The following is a 25,296-nucleotide window of genomic DNA, read 5'->3' as shown; positions in this document are numbered from 1 at the left end:
GCGCAAGTTCCGTATTCATAAAGAACTTGCACCCTAAGTTACGGCGGTGTAACGTATGTGGGCCGGTGTAAGTCCGCCTAATTCAAATGGGGATGATGTGGGCGTGTTTTATTTAAATTATTGTTGACCCCGCGCATGCGCCGTTCGTGAAAGAATCCCAGTGCGCATGCTCGAAATTCCGCCGCAAATCGTCATTGCTTTCGACGTGAACGTAAATTACGTCCAGCCCTATTCACGAACGACTTACGCGAACGACGTAAAAAAATTCAAAATTTTACGTGGGAACGACGTCCATACTTAACATTGCGTACGCCTCATAATAGCAGGAGCAACCTTACGCCGAAAAAGCCTTACACAAACAACGTAAAAAATTCCGCCGGGCGCACGTACGTTTCTGAATCGGCGTATCTAGGTCATTTGCATATTCTACGCCGAAAACGACGGAAGCGCCACCTAGCGGCCAGCGTAAATATGCACCCTAAGATACGACGGTGTAAGAGACTTACGCCAGTCGGATCTTAGGCTAATGTCGGCGTATCTTGCTTTCTGAATACAGAAAGAAGATACGCCGGCGCAGCTTTGAATTTACGCGGCGTATCTATAGATACGCCGGCGTAAATTCTTGCTGAATCTAGCCCATAGTGTTTATATCACAAGGAACCCTTCCCTACTTTATAAAAACACTCACACTTTAACCACTTGCCGACTGCGAGTCTGCGCTATAGCCGAATGATGGTTACAGCATGGACAGCTAGTTCTGAGAGGCCAAATGAGGCATGGTCATATGATGGCCTCCTGTGATCGTACCCGCCTACAGGCACAGGCGGCGTGCTCTGCAATTGCAGTGTATGGAGGACACTGCTGATCACAGATTGAGGTAAATAGACAATCAGCGGCTCATGGATGTAAATAGAAGCCAGTTCACACCACATGCAGTCCATAGAAGCCAGTTTACACCACATGCAGTCCAGTGTGTTTTTTTTTTCTGCATCAAAAACGCATGGAAAGTAGGTTATATGGTTTCCAATGGCAAAGTTCTGCAGAAAAACGCACCTGAATGCACTGGAATGCATCAAAAATGCACCAAACCCCAGTACAAAAAATAAGTGTAGCAAGGTCCCAGGCCTCCTCCGGTCTAATGAGAACCTCCAGGGCCAAAGACAGCTGACATCCTTCTGTATGTGGTGGGTTGTGAAGCATGGTGGGAGCAGAGTAAAGTTAAAGTTATTGGGCGCCAGACACTTCTTGAATGCAAAAGAAAGTTTATTTCTCTTAAACTTTTTGGGGGAAGAGAGGGTTAGGGCCAGGACACCCTTAGGCCCTTAGGTAGTTGCAAGATTAATTGGCAGACTCCGAGACTTCAATAGGAGGACAGCCATGCAGGGAAAGGCACCTCTCAAGCTTCACCCCACTGGCCCACTCGGTCCCTGGCTTGATACACAAGGCTGCTCTGCAAGCGTCACCTCGACTGGCTGGGTCTCTGGCTTCATACCCACTGAAGTTTCCCGATTCTTCACCGTGCCCGGTTGGTGAGAATGCTGCTCCGGTATTTGCTTCAGTTACTCACTGTGGTCTCTGGTAATTAGATGGCTAATCCCTTACTGGCGACAGCTTCCCCTCTACCTCCAAACCACGACAGGTTCTCCGGCCCAGATGTGCCCAGGATAGGCCCAATCTCCAGCCTAGCAGCCTGGGCAATTCAACAGATGTCCACCCAGACAGCCGTCCAGGTGGCACAGAACAAAGATCACCTGACTCCACCTAGATATATAGGTTCTCCCAGCAGTCCAAGGGATCCAAGGAAAGCCCTGCCCATTGGCTGAGATGCCCCATATACCCATAATCTGACCTTGGGTTGCCCTTCTCTTATCTAGTACCACCAAGTACCCAGCCACCTAGTGGTAGAGGAGAAAAATGCAACCAGGCCAAACTTAGGGAGAAATTAATGGATCTCTTAACAATTAACCAAGATGATTATTCCTAGCAAGTACATTTTAAGGAGGAACCCTGACTAAACTCCAGGATGCTACATCCAGAAACACATCATAAAGGCACCAAAAACATAATAAATACACGCATGCAGCAATGCATCTGTAGTGCGTTTTGTGGTGTGAACCAGCCCTTAATCCATAGAATGCATTCAGATAAAAAAAACCTTCTGCCTTTTGAACCACTTTAATCACTTCCCACCTGGCCTATAGCAGAATGACGGCTGGGAAGTGGTTCAGTTATCCTGACTGGGCGTCATATGACGTCCAACAGGATAAGCCATGATCGCGCTCCTGCGGGGGCCCGCAGCGTGGCGATCGGTGGTGTGTCAGTCTGACACACCGCATCTCTGATCTCTGATGAAGGCTCTTTACCACGTGATCAGCTGTGTCCAATCACAGCTAATCACAGTGTAAACAGGAAAAGCGCGTATCGGCTTTTCCTCTACTCACGCTGACAGACATAAGTAGAGGAGAGCCGATTGGCTGCTCTCCTGACAGAGGTGGTCTGCACCGATTATTATCAGTGCAGCTCCCCCGAGGATGTCCACCTAGGACCACCAGAGATGCCCACCAGGTAAGCCCACCAGGGATGGCAATTGTAGCACTACCCCCGAAGGAGCCGCTGGTTTGTTTTGGGTGGCACGTTTCGCATGTTCCTCCGCCGTCTAGGGGTATTTGGTGAAAGTTGCAGTAATGGAATGTACACTTTTTCTATGCTCTTTATTACCCAGCCGGGTAAAAACAGTAAAACTTGGTAAAGAATAGAGGTTTAGTAGAAATGGAAATAGCAGATTCAGGTGTAAGCAATAGGCAAACAGTCCTGCTTCCAACGACACTTTCTCTTTTCACCACTCCAGCCAGAGTGGGCATAGCGCACCTGGACAGGCCTCTCTCACCAGCCTGGCAGCCAGAATGTCACTCGGAACTTGGGGAAAAGTCTCTGCCACAGACCCTCCCTATGATTGAAACAGCGGAGAATATCCTTCTCAGCAGACTTGGCATCTGGATCTCCTTCAGGTAGTTGTAGTTAGTTAGGTTACCATCTGATAGGCGACCGACGTCCAGCCCCTTAGCACCCGGTTACCTTGATCCCTGATGGATGGTCGAAACCCTCTTGGAACACCAGCCTCTCTTGGCACTCCTTAGGCAGACTTTCCACCGGACAGCTTCCTCTAGCAGGACTAACGCTTGGGACCTCTTTAGATTGGGGACCCAGTCAATCACTGGGCCCCAGCCACAGCTCAGATGTTCCAGACCAACATGGTCCCGGAACCAGGAACACCGCGCGGCACGCACACCCCAGCCCGGAAGGTCATTTTGCCGGGGTGCCGTGGTATGGCTACCCTGAAGGTGGGCGCCACACAAGAAGACCCAGGAAGATGGCTTCTGCCTCATAAATACCCCCTCCCAGCATACACAGTGAGGGAAACTCCTGGGAAAAAGTATCAAATTCCTTGACTCCACTGCTACCACCTGTCGGCCTGGGATGTGATCAGCACCCCAGAATGACCCACAGCACAGCCAAAGCTGAGACAGAGGCTTTAATTTGAACAAATTAACATGGTCAGAGTTACTTAACTTCCTGACCCCCTCTTAATTTACACTAGCACCGGTTCTGGAAAGTAACTAGGTGCTACACAATCATTGCCTATTAGGAATGGAACTCAGTGCTCCTCAGTGATGCCTGACAGCCCTCCAGTGCCCCCTATCAGTGCTGTATATCAGTGCCCATTAGTGCTGCCTATAAGTGCCACCTCATCAATGCCCGTTAGTGTAGCCTCATCAGTGTCTGTCAGTGAAGGAGGAAACGTACTTATTTACAAAATTTTGTAACAGAAACAAAGAAAAACATTTTTTTCTCCAAATTTTTGCTCTTTTTTTATTTGTAGCGCAAAAATAAAAACCCCAGAGGTGATCAAATACCACCAAAGAAAAACTCTATTTGTGGGAAAAAATTATAAAAAGTTTGTTTGGGTGCATGACGGTGCAATTGTCATTCCAAATGTGAGAGCGCTGAAAGCTGAAAATTGGTCTGGGCAGAAAGGTGTATAAGTGCCCTGTATTGAAGTGGTTAACCACTTCCCGACGGCCGTACGACTATATACGGCCGCCGGGTGGCTCTACTTCTCTGGGAGGCCGTGTTTTTACGGCCGCCCCTTTTCGCGTTCCCCGCGCGCGCTCCCGAGCGCGCAGCGGGGAACTGCTGTGCTGGCCGTGTCCCTTGGACACAGCCAGTCACAGATCGCCGTGAACGGCCAATCGGAGCGGCCGTTTCCTAGGCGATCTGTGCGGCCAATGAGAGATGATCTCATATGTTTACATATGAGATCATCTCTCATTCCCGGCTCTCGCAGACAGCGGTGCTGTCAGGGGAGAGAGGAGACGGATCTGTGTCTCTTGTACATAGGGACACAGATCGGTCACCCCCCCAGTCACCCCCCCTCCCCCACAGTTAGAACACTAATTAGGATACACATTTAACCCCTTCCTCACCCCCTAGTGTTAACCCCTTCCCTGCCAGTCACATTTATGCAGTAATTAGTGCATATTTATAGCACTGATTGCAGTATAAATGTGAATGGCGCCAAAAACGTGTCAAAAGTGTCCGATGTGTCCGCCATAACGTCGCAGTCCCAATAAAAATCGCAGATCGCCGCCATTTCTAGTAAAAAAAAAAAAATAATAATAATAATTCTGTCCCTTATTTTGTAGGCGCTATAACTTTTGCGCAAACCAGTCGCTTATTGCGATTTTTTTTTTTTTTTTTTACTAAAAATATGTAGAATACGTATCGGCCTAGACTGAGGATAAAAAAAAACGTAAAAAAAAAAAATTGAGCTATTTATTATAGCAACAAGTAAAAATATTTTTTTTTTTTTCAAAATTGTCGCTCTATTTTTGTTTATAGCGCAAAAAATAAAAACCGCAGAGGTGATCAAATACCACCAAAAGAAAGCTCTATTTGTGGGGAAAAAAGGATGTTAATTTTGTTTTCGAGCCACGTCGCACGACCGCGCAATTGTCAGTTAAAGCGACGCAGTGCCGAATCGCAAAAAGTCCTCTGGTCAGGAAGGGGTTTAAGTGCCCAGTAAGGAAGTGGTTAAAGAAGAGTTCCACACCCCCCCCCCTCACAAAAAATTGAAGTAAGCAGCTACACATACTGTAGCTGCTGCCTTTAACCACTTCCCGACGGGCGTACGACTATGTACGGCCGCAGGGTGGTTCTACTTCTCTGGGGCGCCGTCATTTGACGTCCGCCCCTTTCCGCGTTCCCCGCGCGCGCTCCCGAGCGCGCAGCGGGGAACTTCTGTGCTGGCCGTGTCCCTTGGACACAGCCAATCACAGATCGCCGTGAACGGCCAATCGGAGTGGCCGTTTGCTAGGCGATCTGTGCGGCCAATGAGAGATGATCTCATATGTTTACATATGAGATCATTTCTCATTGCCGGCTCTCACAGACAGCGGTGCTGTCAGGAGAGAGAGGAGACGGATCTGTGTCTCTTGTACATAGAGACACAGATCGGTCACCTCCCCCAGTCACCCCCCTTCCCCCACAGTTAGAACACTATATAGGGAATACATTTAACCCCTTCCTCACCCCCTAGTGTTAACCCCTTCCCTGCCAGTCACATTTATACAGTAATTAGTGCATATTTATAGCACTGATCGCAGTATAAATGTGAATGGTGCCAAAAATGTGTCAAAAGTGTCCGATGTGTCCGCCATAATGTCGCAGTCTAGTAAAAAAAAAATAATAGAAATTAATAATTCTGTCCCTTATTTTGTAGGCGCTATAACTTTTGTGCAAACCAGTTGCTTATTGCGATTTTTTTTTACTAAAAATATGTAGAATACGTATCGGCCTAGACTGAGGATAAAAAAAAATAAAAAAAAATTGAGCTATTTATTATAGCAACAAGTAAAAAAAAATTTTTTTTTTCAAAATTGTCGCTCTATTTTTGTTTATAACGCAAAAAAATAAAAACCGCATCAAATACCACCAAAAGAAAGCTCTATTTGTGGGAGAAAAAGGACGTCAATTTTGTTTGGGAGCCACGTCGCACGACCGCGCAATTGTCAGTTAAAGCGACGCAGTCCCGAATCGCAAAAAGTCCTCTGCGCAGGAAGGGGGTTTAAGTGCCCAGTAAGGAAGTGGTTAATATAATAAACACTTAACTTTCCTGGAATCCAGCGGTGTTGGCACCCCAGCCGATGTTTCCATTGGCTCTCGGGTGCTGCCGCCATCATTCGTAGTAAGGGAAACCAGCAGTAAAGTATTTCGGCTTCACAGCCGGTTCCTTACTGCGCATGCGTAAAGCGCGCTGCTCTTTCTGAATGTCCTGGTGGCAGGCGAAGGAGGGCTGAACCTCGCCAGGGCGCGATCTCTCGGAAGTGGCGATGGGTATCTGTCAAAAACAGGTACCCGCTCTCCCCAGAAAGGTGTCAAATGTGTCACGGAAGGGGGGTTAGGTTAGCGGAGCTTCATTTTGGGTGGAATTCCGCTTTAAGTGTTCATCCGCCACTTCTAATGTGTGACCCCTGATAATGAAGGCAGAAACATGAAGCTAGGTTTTACAGCCTCCATATACAGTACACACTGCGGCCACAGGGGGGCGCCCACACACCGGCGCACACGCAGCAGTCACACCCATACTACATCTTCCTATCTCACTTCTCCAAAAACGAAACCATAAGCCACGCCCCCCTGTGCAGTGTATCAGGAATTAGTGTCCCCCGGAAACTTGTCTTGGCGGAACGCTTGTTTGCTAGGAAGTGGCAGCCCGTTCTGGAGTTGGTATAACGGCTATCTTGGCGGGCAGAGAAAGAAGCTGGAGATGCAAACTCGGTCTAGGAGCGGCGGGCAGGAGCCTGACAGAAACGAGGGTGAGCGGGGCAGAAGGAGGGGACCATGTGTGGAAAGTGAAAGTAGGAGTGTAGTCCGCCCTTCCTTCCTCCTCATAGCAGACATAGAGTGCATGGGGTGTACTATGGGAAGTGTCAGTGTCTCTTCAGTACCGGGCACTTTTACCCCCCCCCCCTTCCTGCCCAGGCCAATTTCAGTGCTCTCACACTTATGTTACCAAGGTAACATACCACGCTGGGGAAGTGATCAGTATTTTTTATTTTTATGTTCTTGCTATATACAAACATTTTAATGAAATTGATTCAGTTTGTTTTGTTCTAATTTATATGTGATTGGCCAGAGCTAATCACATGGTACTTATGGGCTGTGATTGGTCCAGTCTGTACCATGCGATCACACTGACCAATCACAGCTAGCAACACAATTGTATACACTGGATGGCTTGAAAGGAAGTCATCCATTGTTAACAACTGTCACGTGACCTGCTGTGATTGGTTTCAGTGGTCACATATAAGGATGAGCTCTGGCGTGTTCGCATAGTACACGTGCAGAGCCCGCCAGGGAGTGTGCACGGCGCTGCGCATATCACAGCCAGGGAGACATTTCACGATCTCTGCAGCCGAGCATCGGGAAATGTCTCCCTGACTGTGATTAGCGCAGCGCCGTGCACACTTCCTATGCGAACACGCCAGAGCTCATCCTTAGTCACATAGTACCGGAAGTGGACCGATACAGTAATCGGTCATTGGCTGTGTCCGGTGGAAGCAGCCGGTGACAGATCCTGCCGCTGTGGCACGTGATCCGGGAAGACGTCATATGATGTACGCCCGGATCAACGAGAGGCTCCTGCCAGTGTAATATACGTGGCCCTTTAAAATGCCTGCCATGTGGTCACGAGCGCGCCACCAGAGGCACGCTCGCGACACTGCCGCCTTCCCCATGAGTTGGACCGCAGGTCCCGCGGACTCGATCCCCGCGAGCGTCTCACGGAGGTATAGAGCAGGGAGATGCTTGTGTAAACAAGAATCTCTTCGCTCTGCCTACTGACGATGACACTGATCTCGGCTCTGTGTACTCAGAGCGGAGATCGGAGTCATGTGACACAGAGCCCATCCTCCCTACAGTAAGAAACACTATGAAGGACACACTTAACCCCTACAGCGACACCTAGTGGTTAACCCCTTGACTGCCAGTGTCATTTTCACAGTAACCAGTGCATTTTTATAGCACTGATCGCTGTAAAAATTACAATGGTCCCAAAAATGTGTCAAAAGTGTCCGATGTGTCCGCCATAATGTTGCAGTCACGATAAAAATCGCTGATCGCCGCCATTACTAGTAAAAAAAAAATATTAATAAAAAGGCCATAAGACTATCCCCTATTTTGCAGACGCTATAACTTTTGCGGAAACCAATCAATAAACGCTTATTGCGATTTTTTTTTTTTTTTTTTTTTTTATAGCACTGATCGCTGTGAAAATGACAATGGTCCCAAAAAGTGTCCGATGTGTCCACCATTATGTCGCAGTCATGAAGAAAATCCCTGATCGCCGCCATTACTAGTAAAAATAAAAGCCAATAATAAAAATGCCATACAACTATCCCTTATTTTGTAAACGCTATAACTTTTGCGCAAACCAATCAATAAACGCGTATTGCGATATTTTTTATTTTTTTACCAAAAATATGTAGAAGAATACGTATCGACCTAAACTGAGAAAAAACAATTTTTTTTATATATTTTTTGGGGGATGTTTATTATAGCAAAAAGTAAAAAATACTTTTTCAAGGCACTGTGTATATTTAAAGAAAATGTCTCTGTCCCCCTTATTAAAGTGTTACTAAACCCACAACAGTAAAATCAGTACTGTATATGCAGTAAAGCATGCTTGTTGTACTCACTGTGGAACCTAAGGGGTTAATGCTCTGTATTGTGTAAAAAGTCTGTTTGATCCTGTCTTCTCTGATCCTCCCCTTCTCCCACTGTCAATATTTTTCCTGATCGTACAGAGCTAAGGGACAAGCTGCACATGCTCAGTTTGGTGTGTATTAATAGAGAGGTTTTTTTCTTGAGAGTGTGCATGTGATCTGCACAGGGCCATCCGGCTCTGTCCAGACAGAGGGTCAGTGATTCTGCATCCTCATAGGACAGTCATGAGAGAATGAAAACTCCTCCTACAAGCTTTAACCAGACACTGATAGAAGTCACAATATACAGTATATTGCTGATGAGAAAAGGTATATAGCAGTTTATATTTACTAAAATGATTGCATTTCCATGTTCTGTGGGAGACCAGGTATAGTGAATGCAGGGTCCTGGGTTTAGTAACGCTTTAACCTTTAAGTGGTTGTAAACCCTTACACATATCCAGTGAAGTAACTAGCCTCACATACACAGAGATGAAACAAATCCTCCTACATAAGTTATACCTGTTTATCTGCAGTCTTCTCTTGTCTACATCCATTCAAAGTCACACTATGCAGAGCTCAGTGAGGAGAGCTGATTTGGAGGGAAGGGATGTATCCCCCCTCCATACGGGAACAGAGCTGAGGCTGCCAATCGGCTGGAGATCCCTCCCCTGTCACCTTTTTTTGTATTACTTTAATCTACTGCTTTTGACACTCTACTGGTCCCCACATAGCATCTTGATGTTTATATTTTATATCCGTGGTGCACAAATATTTTGTCTTTTATACTGTTCTCTTTTTTTGTACAATTTTCTAAATACACCTTAACCACTTAAGCCCCCCCCCCCGGACGCAGATATACATCCTCTTTTTGAAGAGGGATACCTCGGTAACGGCAGCAGCTGCTGCAACAACCGACATATCCACCTCTTCAGGTTGCGGGGCTGTAAACGATTATGGTGGACTGCGCTGCGGATTCGCCGCAAGATCACTGTTGTCGGCGGCAGGAGAGGGCCCCCCTCCGCCGCTTACTGGAGCCATCATTTTTATTTATTGCTTTTTAGTGTAAATATGAGATGTGAGGTCTTTTTGACCCCAGATCTCATTTTTAAGAGGACCTGTCATGCTTTTTTATATTACAAGGGATGTTTACATTCCTTGTAATAGGAATAAAAGTGACCCATTTTTTTTTTTTTAAACAGTGTAAAAATAAATAAAATCGAGTATAATAAATAAGAAAACAAAACAATTTTTTTTTTTTAAAAAGCACCCCGTCCCGACGAGCTTGCGCACAGAAGCAAACGCATACTTGAGTAGCGCCCGCATATGAAACAGGTGTTCAAACTACTCAAGTGAGGTATCGCCGCAATCGTTGGAGCGAGAGCAATGATTCTAGCCCTAGACCTCCTCTGTAACTCAAAACATGCAACCTGTAGAATTTTTTAAACGTCGCCTATGGAGATTTTTTAAGGGTAAAAGTTTGACGCCATTCCACGAGCAGGCGCAATTTTGAAGCGTGACATGTTGGGTATCTATTTACTCGGCGTAACATTATCTTTCACAATATAAAAAAAATTGGGTTAACTTTACTGTTGACTTATTTTTTTAATTAAAAAAAGTGCGCTTGTAAGACCGCTGCGCAAATACGGTGTGACAAAGTATTGCAATGACCGCCATTTTATTCTCTTGGGTGTTAGAAAAAAAAAAAACAATGTATAATGTTTGGGGAATCTAAGTAATTTTATAGCAAAAAAAAAAAAATGTTTTTAACCTGTAAACACAGATAGGTAGATTCAGGTACAATCGTGTAAAGTTACGGCGGCGTAGCTTAGCCTGTTTAGGCTACGCCGCCGTAAGTTAGCTAGGCTAGTAATGATTCTCAATATACTTGCCTGCTAATCTATGGCGGGCGGGCGTAAGGGCGCCAAATTCAAATGACTTGGAAGGGGGCGTGTTTCATGGTAATGAGGGCGTGTTTCATGATAATGAGGCTAGACCAAGTTTTTGACGTTTTTTTTTCACTGCGCATGCGCCGGGCGACTACATTTCCCAGTGTGCATTGCGGCTAAGTACGCCGCACGGGCCTATTGATTTTGACGTGGACGTAAACGACGTAAATCCCGATTCACGGACAACTTACGCAAACGACGTAAAAATTTCAAATTTCGACGCGGGAACGGCGGCCATACTTGACATTACTATTCCACTAGAGCCTAGCTCTAACTTTACGCGGCCTATTTCTTACGTAAACGGCGTAAATCGGCGGCTGGGCGTACGTTCGTGAATCTGCGTACAAACTCATTTACATAATCTACGCCGACCGCAATGGAAGCGCCACCTAGCGGCCATCCGAAAAATTGCAATCTAAGATACGACGGCTTGCGCCGTCCTATCTTAGATATGTTTAAGCGTATCTCTGTTTGAGCATGCGCTTAAACATAAGTCGGCGTAGATTCTGAGTTAGGTCGGCTTATCTACTGATAAGCCGGCCTAACTCTTTCTGAATCTACCTAAGAGTCTGAAAAACGGGCTTGGGGCTTAAGTGGTTAATATCCATGTGGAAAAACAAAGTGAATAAATGATATTAATAACACGAGTCCTTCAGAATAAAACTTTTATGCAAATTTCAGTGTTTGTGTCAGGATCCAATCTGCCCCTGGACACGCAGAATACTATTTTTTTTAAAAACTGACTGGAGTTATTGTTTAAAAAAAAATGTATTTTTTTGTTTTGCAGATGCGTTGGTCCGACAACCAATCAGGCATTCCCAAAGAGGTAAATGGAGTTGAGATTATATAGGAATATTGTGGCGGAGCAATGAGCTATAATTTAATTAAGTTTCTTTCCCTACAAGTTCTTCTGATCTTCTCTATGATTTTGTTTAGTTCATCCAAGATTCTCCCTCTATAGCTGTACTTTTTATGTGTAGATTTCTATGTGTATATAACATTTAGTATATTAACAAAGCAAATCCGTAAGTGCCGGTTCACACTACAGCGATTTGGGATCTGACTGGTGTCGCCTCAAGTCGCCCGACATGAGAAATTCCATTGAAGTGAATGAGAGCCGTCTAAAGCCCTGTATACACGATCGCTTTGTCCGATGAAAACAGACCGATGGACTGTTCATCGGACAAACTGATCGTGTGTGGGCCCCATCGTTTTTTTTTTTTTTTCCCCCCATCGGTGAAAAAGAATAGAACATGTTTTAACCAGTTAGCAACCGCCCTATAGACGAAATACGTCTACAAGGCGGTTGCTTAACTCTGGGAGGGCGTCAATGTACGGCCTCCCAGAATCGCGCGCCCTGAGGGGCGCGCACACGGGAGTCTCCGTGACCGCCGGGTCCTCCGGACCCGGCTGATCACGGATAACGGTAAATCGCCGCTGATAGCGGCGATTTACCACGTGATCGCTCCGTCCAATGACGTCCAATGTCCGAACGGTACAGTGTGAGAGAGGAGAGGGGAGAGAGCGGAAGCAGCAGCTGCTGCGGGCTGGATCTGTGACACATGCAGTCACAGATCCAGCCATCCCTCCCTGTGCAATACTGTGCAATTATGCCCCCATACTGTGCAATTATGCCCCCATACTGTGCAATTATGCCCCCATACTGTGCAATTATGCCCCCATACTGTGCAATTATGCCCCCATACTGTGCAATTATGCCCCCATACTGTGCAATTATGCCCCCATACTGTGCAATTATGCCCCCATACTGTGCAATTATGGCCCCATACTGTGCAATTATGGCCCCATACTGTGCAATTATGGCCCCATACTGTGCAATTATGGCCCCATACTGTGCAATTATGGCCCCATACTGTGCAATTATGGCCCCATACTGGGCAATTATGGCCCCATACTGGGCAATTATGGCCCCATACTGTGCAATTATGGCCCCATACTGTGCAATTATGGCCCCATACTGTGCAATTATGGCCCCATACTGTGCAATTATGGCCCCATACTGTGCAATTATGGCCCCATACTGTGCAATTATGGCCCCCATACTGTGCAATTATGGCCCCCATACTGTGCAATTATGGCCCCCATACTGTGCAATTATGGCCCCCATACTGTGCAATTATGGCCCCCATACTGTGCAATTATGGCCCCCATACTGTGCAATTATGGCCCCCATACTGTGCAATTATGGCCCCCATACTGTGCAATTATGGCCCCCATACTGTGCAATTATGGCCCCCATACTGTGCAATTATGGCCCCCATACTGTGCAATTATGGCCCCCATACTGTGCAATTATGGCCCCCATACTGTGCAATTATGGCCCCCATACTGTGCAATTATGGCCCCCATACTGTGCAATTATGGCCCCCATACTGTGCAATTATGGCCCCCATACTGTGCAATTATGGCCCCCATACTGTGCAATTATGGCCCCCATACTGTGCAATTATGGCCCCCATACTGTGCAATTATGGCCCCCATACTGTGCAATTATGGCCCCCATACTGTGCAATTATGGCCCCCATACTGTGCAATTATGGCCCCCATACTGTGCAATTATGGCCCCCATACTGTGCAATTATGGCCCCCATACTGTGCAATTATGGCCCCCATACTGTGCAATTATGGCCCCCATACTGTGCAATTATGGCCCCCATACTGTGCAATTATGGCCCCCATACTGTGCAATTATGGCCCCCATACTGTGCAATTATGGCCCCCATACTGTGCAATTATGGCCCCCATACTGTGCAATTATGGCCCCCATACTGTGCAATTATGGCCCCCATACTGTGCAATTATGGCCCCCATACTGTGCAATTATGGCCCCCATACTGTGCAATTATGGCCCCCATACTGTGCAATTATGGCCCCCATACTGTGCAATTATGGCCCCCATACTGTGCAATTATGGCCCCCATACTGTGCAATTATGGCCCCCATACTGTGCAATTATGGCCCCCATACTGTGCAATTATGGCCCCCATACTGTGCAATTATGGCCCCCATACTGTGCAATTATGGCCCCCATACTGTGCAATTATGGCCCCCATACTGTGCAATTATGGCCCCCATACTGTGCAATTATGGCCCCCATACTGTGCAATTATGGCCCCCATACTGTGCAATTATGGCCCCCATACTGTGCAATTATGGCCCCCATACTGTGCAATTATGGCCCCCATACTGTGCAATTATGGCCCCCATACTGTGCAATTATGGCCCCCATACTGTGCAATTATGGCCCCCATACTGTGCAATTATGGCCCCCATACTGTGCAATTATGGCCCCCATACTGTGCAATTATGGCCCCCATACTGTGCAATTATGGCCCCCATACTGTGCAATTATGGCCCCCATACTGTGCAATTATGGCCCCCATACTGTGCAATTATGGCCCCCATACTGTGCAATTATGGCCCCCATACTGTGCAATTATGGCCCCCATACTGTGCAATTATGGCCCCCATACTGTGCAATTATGGCCCCCATACTGTGCAATTATGGCCCCCATACTGTGCAATTATGGCCCCCATACTGTGCAATTATGGCCCCCATACTGTGCAATTATGGCCCCCATACTGTGCAATTATGGCCCCCATACTGTGCAATTATGGCCCCCATACTGTGCAATTATGGCCCCCATACTGTGCAATTATGGCCCCCATACTGTGCAATTATGGCCCCCATACTGTGCAATTATGGCCCCCATACTGTGCAATTATGGCCCCCATACTGTGCAATTATGGCCCCCATACTGTGCAATTATGGCCCCCATACTGTGCAATTATGGCCCCCATACTGTGCAATTATGGCCCCCATACTGTGCAATTATGGCCCCCATACTGTGCAATTATGGCCCCCATACTGTGCAATTATGGCCCCCATACTGTGCAATTATGGCCCCCATACTGTGCAATTATGGCCCCCATACTGTGCAATTATGGCCCCCATACTGTGCAATTATGGCCCCCATACTGTGCAATTATGGCCCCCATACTGTGCAATTATGGCCCCCATACTGTGCAATTATGGCCCCCATACTGTGCAATTATGGCCCCCATACTGTGCAATTATGGCCCCCATACTGTGCAATTATGGCCCCCATACTGTGCAATTATGGCCCCCATACTGTGCAATTATGGCCCCCATACTGTGCAATTATGGCCCCCATACTGTGCAATTATGGCCCCCATACTGTGCAATTATGGCCCCCATACTGTGCAATTATGGCCCCCATACTGTGCAATTATGGCCCCCATACTGTGCAATTATGGCCCCCATACTGTGCAATTATGGCCCCCATACTGTGCAATTATGGCCCCCATACTGTGCAATTATGGCCCCCATACTGTGCAATTATGGCCCCCATACTGTGCAATTATGGCCCCCATACTGTGCAATTATGGCCCCCATACTGTGCAATTATGGCCCCCATACTGTGCAATTATGGCCCCCAATACCCCACAATACTCTACAATACCCCACAATACTCTACAATACCCCACAATACTCTACAATACCCCACAATACTCTACAATACCCCACAATACTCTACAATACCCCACAATACTCTACAATACCCCACAATACTCTACAATACCCCACAATACTCTACAATACCCCACAATACTCTACAATACCCCACAATACTCTACAATACTCTACAATACCCCACAATACTCTACAATACCCCACAATACTCTACAATACCCCACAATACTCTACAATACTCTACAATACCCCACAATACTCTACAATACTCTACAATACCCCACAATACTCTACAATACTCTACAATACCCCACAATACTCTACAATACTCTACAATACCCCACAATACTCTACAATACTCCACAATACCCTGCAACGTCGCCTATGGGGATTTTTAAGTAGCAAAGTTTGGCGCCATTCCACAAGCGTGTGCAATTTTGAAGGGTGACATGTTGGGTATCTATTTACTCGGCGTAACTTCATCTTTCACATTTAAGCAAAAGAATGAAGAAAAAATACTAAATTTGCCAAATTTTATAACCGAAACAAAGAAAAATATTTTTTTTTTACAGAATTTTCAGTCTTTTTTCTCTTATAGCGCAAAAAAGAAAAAACCCAATGGTGATTAAATACCACCAAAAGAAAGCTCTATTTGTGTGAAAAAAAGGACGAAAATTTCATTTGGGTACAGTGTTGTTTGACTGAGTAATTGTCATTCAAATTGTGAGAGCACCGAAAGCTGAAAATTGGTCTGGTTATTAAGGGGGTTTACGTGCCCAGTGGTCAAGTGGTTAAATGTTTCCTATGGATAAAAAAAAAACTATTGGAAAAAAACGATCGTCTGTGTGGAAGTCCATTGGTCAAAAATCCACACATTCTCAGAATGCGATCGACGCATGCTCAGAAGCATTGAACTTAATTTTTCTCAGCACGTCGTAGTGTTTTACGTCACCGCGTTTGGACACGGTCGGATTTTTGACTCGTGGTGTGTAGGCAAAACTGATGAAAGTCAGCTTCATCGGATATCCGACGAAAAAAATCTATCGGATTAGATTCCATCAGATATCCGATCGTGTGTACGAGGCGTTAATGTACACTACTGAAGTTTCCCCTGACTTCAGAAAAGGTTCCTGTACTACTTCAAGGCGACTTGTACCCATAGATTTCAATGGAAGTTGCCTCCAAAGTCGGATCACCATCTTAACTGAAGCAACTTTACAGGAAAAGAAAATGGTTTACTCAGGCAAACCCCCCCCTCCCCCAGTGCTGATTATTCTGTGATTGGCCACAGCCGCCTGTCCTGGAGGCAACTTTAAGTCGTGTTGTAAGTTGGGTTGCTCCTGTGTGAACCGGTGATCTGCCGTGCTTGTTCCAGCACATGCGCAAGCTGATGTGCTGAGATGGTTCCAGCTATCGGGAAAGTTCCTTCAAGGACTGCGCAGGCACAAACTTGCTGACGGAAATCTCCGAACCGCGGCCGGCATCCAGGGCGACGTGGATTTTGAGGTAAGTGGCCAGTCGGCCTCACGTCCTCGCTGCGCTCGGACGGCTCGCTCGGCCTCCTGGCTCTTTTTTTTAACATCCTCCATTCCACGGGGATGTTAAAGAATGAGCCTGGATGCCGGCCGAGGTTCAGAGATTTCTGTCAGGAAGTTTGCGCCTGCGCAGTCAGTGAAGGAACTTCCCCGTTAGGGGAACATTGAGGACAAGTCACCGGCACTAAGGCTTTTCAAAGAAGGACCTGTATTGCATTCAATGTGAGAAACATCCCCATACCCTTCTTCATAAACCCATAGGCGGAGCCCAAGCTAGTAAAATGGCAATTGACAGACGAAACTTGTCTGATCTGTTTACTAGCTGGTGGCTCCAGCTCTAAGAAAATGTAGGCCCCAACTTTCACAAATTTAAACCTGCTTTTTAAAAAAGAAATTCTATACTTGTATACATGTTAAAATCTGCATTTGTTTTGCTATAAATTACTGTAAACCACCGAAAAAGTATATATTTTTTTGAAAGCTGAGATCCTGGAGAATAAAATGGTGGTAGTTACAATTTTTTAATTATGACTAGAATTAGCGGCCTGGGGAAGGAAGCATTGGCCTGCAGAAGGCTGCAAAGCCATGGCCTCAATTACTGGCCAGCGCGGCCCGACGCGATCGTGCGGTGTGGGCGCACAAAGACACAGGATACCCCATGAGGGGTAGGGCTTTGAGGCCACGGCTTTGTGGCCTTCTGCAGGCCTATGCTTCCTTCTGTGATCTGGTGCCATCTTGTGGTGGCCGTTGGCATGACAAGACTAATTTAGCTTCCCCTGTGTTTTCAGTGCCATCTCCTTCCTTCTAATTAGAACCCACAAACATTATATACATTTTTTATTATAACACCCTAGAGAATAAAATGGCGGTCGTTGCAAGACTTTCTGTCACACCCTATTTGCACAACGGTCTTACAAGCGCAATTTTTTTTGGGAAAAAATACACTTTTTCTAATTAAAAAATGAGACAACAGTAAAGTTAGCCCAATTTTTTTTATATCGTGGAAGATAATGTTACGCCGAGTAAATTGATACCCAACATGTCACGCTTCAAAATTGCGTCCGCTCGTGGAATGGCTACAAACCTTTTACCCTTTAAAATCTCTATAGGCGACGTTTAAAAAATTCTACAAGTTGCATGTTTTGATTACAGAGGAGGCCTAGGGCTAGAATTATTGCTCTCGCTCTAACGATCGCGGCGATATCTCACATGTGTGGTTTGAACACCGCTTTCATATGCCGGCGCTACTCACTTCTGCGCGCAAGCTCGGCAGGACGGGGTGCGTTTCTGGCTCCTAACTTTTTTAGCTGGCTCCTAGATTCCAAGCACAGTCAAACTCTGTTGTATGATATTTGTATAGTTATTTCTCAAATGCGTATTTTTAGGATAAATACACACAATTTTATTTTAATGCTAAAAAAACACAAAAATATACCCAATTTTTTTATTTTTTTTGTCAAATATAAAAGACTGGGTTGTGTCAAGTAAATGGATACGAAACACGTGGCTTTCATAAAATTGCGCACACCTGTTTAATCGCAAAAAAATATGATACCAAAAATGATCCTTGTGCAATGCTTTAAAAGCTTTTAAAGCGGGGGTCAGCAACCTGTAGATCACGGACAGGTGGCTGGCAGATCTCGGTCTGGGATTGCTGACCCGCCATTCCAGAGCATCAAACAGGGTGCAATGCAGAGGGGCTACTCGTAAAGTTGGAGCTGTAGAAGGGATCAAGAGCCACATAAGCTGATGACTCCTCTGTAGTGCTGGCTCCTATGCCATGTGGAGTGATACCAACTGCACTCCATGTCTTATTTCAGCTAGTGGTCTCCAGAATGGTGCCAGCAGCAGGAAAGGAGAGGTCCCCAGACAGTGTGAAGTTATACACCGGGCATAATAGCATAGGCCTGCTTTCACACTGATGCACTGCGGTTTATACACACCACTGGTGCAGTACAGTGTACCTGTAGCTTGCCTGTCCCTAACGCACACGAACGGCGATCGTTCCACACGTGAGGTATTACTGTGAACGTCCGATCATGGGGTGTAATTCTAGCACCAGACAAGTGGTAACCTGTAAAGTGGGGAGTGTCAAACTGGCGGCCCTTTAGCTGTTGCAGAACTACAAGTCACATCATGCCTCTGCCTTTGGGAGTGATGCTTTTAACTGTCAGCCTTGCAATGCCTCATGGTACTTGTAGTTCCGCAACAGCTGGAGGGCCACCAGTTTGACACCTGTGCGCTTTCAAAGCATCCTTTCTGAATAGTAAAATGTACATTGTTTGTCGCGGTTGCATAGGTTTGTGCAATTTTTAAAGCTTGAAATGTGTTGTGTTTATTTACTTGGCGTAGCGTCATCGTTTTTTTTTTTTGCATCACATTTAGAAAAAGTGATTTTTTTTTTTCTCAAAATTGCGTTAGAAAACAGCGGCGAGAATACCACACACCAATTTATTTTCTAGGGCCTTTTCTTTAAAAAATATATAATGTTTGGGGTTCTAAGGTATTTTCTAACAAAAAATACTGATTGTTGCATGTAATCAAAGTGACAGAAGAGGCTTGGTCTTCAAGTGGGTAAGGAAGCTGTGCCACTCTGCCCTCTGGCTGGCTGATGGGTTTTTTAGTTTGAAATATTTTTGATGCTCGCCTTTTCTGCCCTCCTCTGCCCTGAATGGGGAAAAATGACAGGTTCCCTTGTAAGAAATACTGACTTACGGATGAGCAACATCCCTGCACCCCTCTCTGCTATGTAGCATTATGAACTGTAGGAAAATAACATGGGACCCAGTGACTGATGGAGGTGGAGAGCTGCATAAAAGTTTACTATTATACTGTTCGTCACCTCCTAGAATATTTTACAGTTTGTCGACCTTGTTTCTCTGATCAGATAAAAGAGGAACTGAGATCTGGAAGCTTTGTCCAAAAAAGGCAGGCAGAGTACATTTGCAAAAGTTCCCTAATAGCAAAAAAAAACTTCACGTTTCAAGTTCAGGTCCATTTTTGATAAGTTGAAAGACGATTTTTCCCTGCTTGCTATATAGTACTGCACTTTCCATATTCATTTACATTGTATTGACTTCTTTTGCTAGGCAGAATCGCAACATTTTCTTTCCATTAGCAAAAAGAACACCAAATGAAATGTCTGTTTGTTTTTCTTTTCAGCCACCACTAAGGGAGCTGAAGCCGGCAATGATGAGAACAATACAAAAACCAGTCAAGACAAGAAGATTGCAGGTCCTGCTAAAAGAACGAACACGAAGACTAGTTTCAGTGGTGGTGTAGCCAGGGATGGCAGAAAGATAACTATTCTTAACTCAAGTAAACCTGCATCAGTCCAAAATAGCATTAGTAAGTTACAGAGTGGTTTCTCTGAATACTGCTAGTATGTTTAAAGTGGTAGTAAAGTCTAGCTTCCCCCTGCACTGTTAAAGTCAGTGTACTAGTATGCCTTCCAGACCCTCATTGATTTAACTGCTTCAGCCCCGGAAGATTTTACCCCCTTCTTGTCCAAAGTGCTTTTTACAATTTGGCACTGCGTCACTTTAAAGCGGGAGTTCACCTGAATTTTTTTTTTTAACATTAGATTAAGGCTAATTATGCTAAGCAGAATCGGGTGTTTGGATCCCTTCACACTAGCGGACCGTTCGTCCGCTCATTACAAGTCCGTTAACGGACTTGTAATGAATCCCTATGGGAACGCGTCTGTTAGCGGATGGAGCATCCGCTAGCGTCCGCGTCAGTCGGGATCCGCTTTTCTGAACGGAAGAAACCCTATTTTTCTTCCGTTCGGCGGAACGGACCGGATGCAGACGGACAGACGATCCGTCTGCATTCGGTCCCCCATAGGGGACAGTGGAGCAGAGACAGGGCGGTCCCTGCACTGTGTGCGGGGACCGCCCTATCTGCCGACAGCTGAGCGGCGATCCCCGCTGAGCTTTGGCGGACACACAGAGCGGACCCAGAAACGGTCCGCTCCGTGTGAAAGAGCCCTTTATTTTAAAATCAATGCAGTACTTACCGTTTTAGAGATAGATGTTCTCCATGGCTTCCGGGTATGATCTTCGGGACTGGGCGTTCCTATTTGATTGACAGCCTTCCGACGGACGCATACAGCGCGTCACCAGTTGCCGAAAGAAGCCAAACGTCGGTGCGGCTCTATACGGCGCCTGCGCACCGACGTTCGGCTACATTCGGGAACGCGTGACGCGCTGTATGCGACGGTCGGAAGAGCTGTTAATCAAATAGGAACGCCCAGTCCGGCAGCCCATACCCGGAAGACGCAGAGAACATCTATCTCTAAAACGGTAAGTACTGCATTGATTTTTAAAAAAACACCCGATTCTGCTTAGTAAAATTAGCCTCAATCTAATGTTAAAAATAGATTTTTTGGGTGAACCTCCACTTTAACTGACAATTGCGCAGTTATGCGACGTTGTACCCAAACAAAATTTGCATCCTTTTTTTCCCACAAATAGATTTCTTTAGGTGGTATTTGATCACTTCTGCAGGTTTTATTTTTTGCGCTATAAATAAAACAGCGACAATTAAAAAAAACAAAAAAAACCACTATCTTTTACTTTTTGCTTCAATACATATCCCAATTCCCCCCCCCCAACATTTTTTTTTATCAGGTCGATATGTATTCTACATATTTTTGGTAAATAAAAAATCACACTAAGCGTATATTTTTTTGCGCAAAAGTTATAGTATCTACAAAATAGGGGATAGAATTATGTCTTTTTTATTACTATTATTTTATTTTTGTTTACTACCAATGGCAGCGGTCTGTGATTTTTAGTGGGACTGCGCCGTTATGGCGGACAGATTTGACACTTTTGACATTTTTTGGATAATTGGCACCTTTACAGCGATCGGTGCTATAAAAATGCACTTTTTACTGTAAAAATGTCACTGGCAGTGAAGGGTTTAACACTAGGGGGCGATCAAGGGGTTAGTTGTGTTCACTCTCTGTGTTCTAACTGAAGGGTGGGGGGGGGGGTTGGGACTTACTAAGGGAAATGACAGATCGCTGTTCATACAATCAGTAATTTCTCCCCTGAAAGAACCAGGAGCTGTGTGTTTATACACATACACATACACACACACCCACACACACACACACACACACACACACACACACACACACACACACACACACACACACACACACACAGCTCTCTCATGAGCGATCGCGGGGGCCCGGCGGTCATCGCGCCCACTGGGCACTTGCATCGGCTACAGGAGCGAGCAGTGGGCACGCGCCCCTAGTAGCCACAGGGTGAATCGACTTAACATAACGTTGTTTCGCCCAGCCGAGCCATGTTGCCGCAGTAAAACTGCGGCGGCTGGTCGGCAAGTGGTCAAAGTGTCCATTGAATTTTATATGAGATTGGCACAATAATTCTATACCACCACAAGAGTGTTTATTGCTTGGGCATGTGGTTTAGCATTATGCGTGGCATTGGAATTCGTCCACAAATTGACACTCTCACAGCAAAGACATCAGCACCATCATCTGGGTTGTTTATTTAGGACACCATATGTACTGTCGAGGTCCATGTGCTGTTTTCACATAGAGATTTCTATCATTTCCTCTGTGGTTGGTTCACATCTATGTACTAGAAATGTTGGTATGTTCTTAAAGGGAATACTATACAATCCATCTGCACCTAAGATTATGCCAAAACATGCTGCATTTCCTATATCCCCCACCTACCACCACCTCTTTTCTCCCCCCCCCCCCCCCCCGCAAATGATAAATATTAAATTTCTCAATTGCCTAATGCTCTAATCCTTTTTATTGTAGGAGATGATGATTCTATATACAGTAGTAAAGGGAGTGAAAATGAAACGGAGAGCAGTGAAGAAGAATTAGAACGTACTTCTGGTTCTAAAATCGTTAAAACTTCATCAACAGGTTTGTGTTGGTTTGGTATATTTAATGGAGGGGTATGTTTACTGATGACCTCACCCACATAAGAGGCCATTTCCCTTCACTTTCCAAAGCTGCACACTAATTGCTGCTTATAGAAGCGGCAAACAATTTCCGGTGCCCTGTGCAGATAGTACAATCATAATATTCTGATGATTTGTACAGACCATTTTGCCATGTTTAACACTGTGTCCTATTCTATTCTGTACGAGTTTAGATCCCGACTTTTATTTGTCTCCACTCCCTTTACTTGACGTTTTTTGTGGTCTGCCACCACTGCTTCAAGGCTGGGTAGTAGACTTTGCATAGACATGCACATTGTCATTCCAAATAAATATACACCTGCCAGAGGTGTGACAATTGAATTCCCAGAATGCTCATACCTACTATGGTGGTGAGTTATAGAGCCATTCGCACCCGAGAGTGTTCTAACTTGCACTCACCTGGGTGGCAGACCAATTGACTCAGTCTTTACGGAGTAGTAGAAGAAATAAGTGTGTGCTGTTGCTGTAAAATGAGTGACAGGCATTTGGAGCAGCAGATTAATATAACATTTTGCTTAAAAATGGGCAAGGTGCAGGAGAACCTTTTTAGCTCTGTTTCAACAAACCTTTGGTGAACCTTCCATGAAGAAATCTAGTGTTTCTGAATGATATAGACCAGTGATGGCGAACCTTGGCACCCCAGATGTTTTGGAACTACATTTCCCATGATGCTCATGCACTCTATAGCAGGGGTGTCAAGCTGGCGGCCCTCCAGCTTTTCCGAAACTACAAGTCCCATCATGCCTCTGCCTGTGAGAGTCATGCTTGTAACTGTTAGCCTTGCAATGCCTCATGGGACTTGTAGTTTTGCAACAGCTAGAGGGCCGCCAGTTTGACACCCCTGCTCTATAGTGTAGTTGAGCATCATGGGAAATGTAGTTCCAAAACATCTGGGGTGCCAAGGTTCGCCATCACTGATATAGGCAGTTTGAGGAGTGAAAAGATGTCCACAATGACAAAAGTAGTGGGCAGCCAAATACGCAAAGGACAAATGTAAATGTGGACGGGTAGCCAATCCTCATATGCTCAGTTCGAAGCTTAAAGTGTAAGTAAACCCTCCTATCGTTTTCAGCCAAGGAAGCTGCCATCTTTGCCTCTGTTTAATCTACAAATGCCATGATGCTGCACGTGTGATCAGTTTAGACACCAGCCATTGGATGGCTTGACAGTTTGGTTGAGAGTACAACCAATGGGAGTGTTACATTTCCGGCACGTGCCAGAAATGAATCTGTTTTATGGATGGGTTTACTTCTGCTTTAAGCATGTGAATGATGGCAGAAGAGTGTAACATGAACAGGGAAACAGTGCGGCAGATTCTAATGGAGGATTTGGAAATTAGGAAGATTTTTGCAAAGGTGGCACTTTGAATCAGAAGATCAGAAAGAACTGCATCTTCAACTTTCATCCGATCTTTGGAAGAATGCGGAGGTGTTCAATATTGTTATTACTAGTGATAAAATATGGTGTTTCCAGTAGGCTCTGAAAACAAAACTCCAGTGCATGCACTGAAAAAAAAAGGCACGTTCAAAACCATGCTGATGTGTCACAACTGAATAGTTCACTACAAGTTTCATAGGACATGGTACAATGGTCAACCAACACTGTTGCTCAAATTCTGAAAAGGTTAGGGGAATCTGGAGGAAAATACTGATACTCTGGTCTAAACATTGCATTCTCCACCATGACCATACTCCTGCACATGATGTATTAAGTGTATGCGAGTTCCTGGACCAGAAGTCGATTCTGAAACTTGACCAACCAACTTATTCCCCTGGCTTAGTACCCTAAGACTTTTGGCTCTTTACAAAATGTAAACAATGTCTTTTAAAAGGACACAGATTTGATGACATTCCACATATGCTGCGCATCGTTCTGGAAAGCGAATTCCAGGAATATTTCCGGCAGTGGCACAGACGCCTAGAAAAGTGTGTCGCTTCACAAGGGGACTACTTTGAAGGTGGATTTGGAATGACAAGTTAGATGATATATATCATATGTGTTTATTACAACTGAATATTTGTATTGGCAACTCCCCAGTCCTGAAGAAGAGGTGGCAGACTGCAAAATGCACCAAGTAAAGGGTTGTATCCAATAAAATATGGGATCTAAACTTGTACAGAATATGTTAATATTCCAATATTTTATACATTTGATGTATATTTTATTAGGGAACAATTTTAAGAATTTTAATTTTAGGTACTAAACAAATATTTTTGTACCTTGCCCCTGGGTATGCTCCAAGTCCCCTTATTTTTGCTGTGTCCTTTTTTGGTTGTAAGTTTATTTATTTTTGAGAAAGAAAGTTGGTTTTGACTTGAATTTAACTTCTAATTTCATTCTAATGCTTCCTGGAAGTGTCAAATCTTTGTCTCTAACCATGCCTGCTCTCTTTTTAATTGATCTATCACTACGATGGACAACCTTGCTGGCCCTAAGCAATGTTAAGGAAGGGCAGGTACTTTCAACAGCACTATAGCTTTGTCTGTAACAGCAGATTTGCACCACTGGTTGCCTCCAGTTTAAAAAGAAGAGGGGGTTGGGACTTTGAGGCATGTGCA

General features: G+C 45.2%; 1 protein-coding gene across 1 annotated transcript in view; it reads left to right on the top strand.

Moving 5' to 3' along the window:
- The first annotated feature begins 6,702 nt into the window (after window positions 1-6,702).
- LOC120945805 (torsin-1A-interacting protein 1-like) overlaps window positions 6,703-25,296 on the top strand; it is a 56,769-nt gene continuing 38,175 nt past the window's right edge. Inside the window, exons 1-4 of the mRNA XM_040360229.1 lie at window positions 6,703-6,875; window positions 11,499-11,537; window positions 19,925-20,110; window positions 22,569-22,679. Coding sequence (XP_040216163.1) covers window positions 6,827-6,875; window positions 11,499-11,537; window positions 19,925-20,110; window positions 22,569-22,679 — 385 coding nt within the window. The 5' untranslated portion in view covers window positions 6,703-6,826. The remainder of the gene's footprint in view (window positions 6,876-11,498; window positions 11,538-19,924; window positions 20,111-22,568; window positions 22,680-25,296) is intronic.

This window comes from Rana temporaria, chromosome 7, assembly GCF_905171775.1.
Source record: "Rana temporaria chromosome 7, aRanTem1.1, whole genome shotgun sequence".
In the NCBI taxonomy this organism is placed as follows: Eukaryota; Metazoa; Chordata; class Amphibia; order Anura; family Ranidae; genus Rana; species Rana temporaria.
The sequence above is the reverse complement of the archived record's forward strand: the minus strand, read 5'-3'. Positions and strand labels throughout refer to the sequence as shown.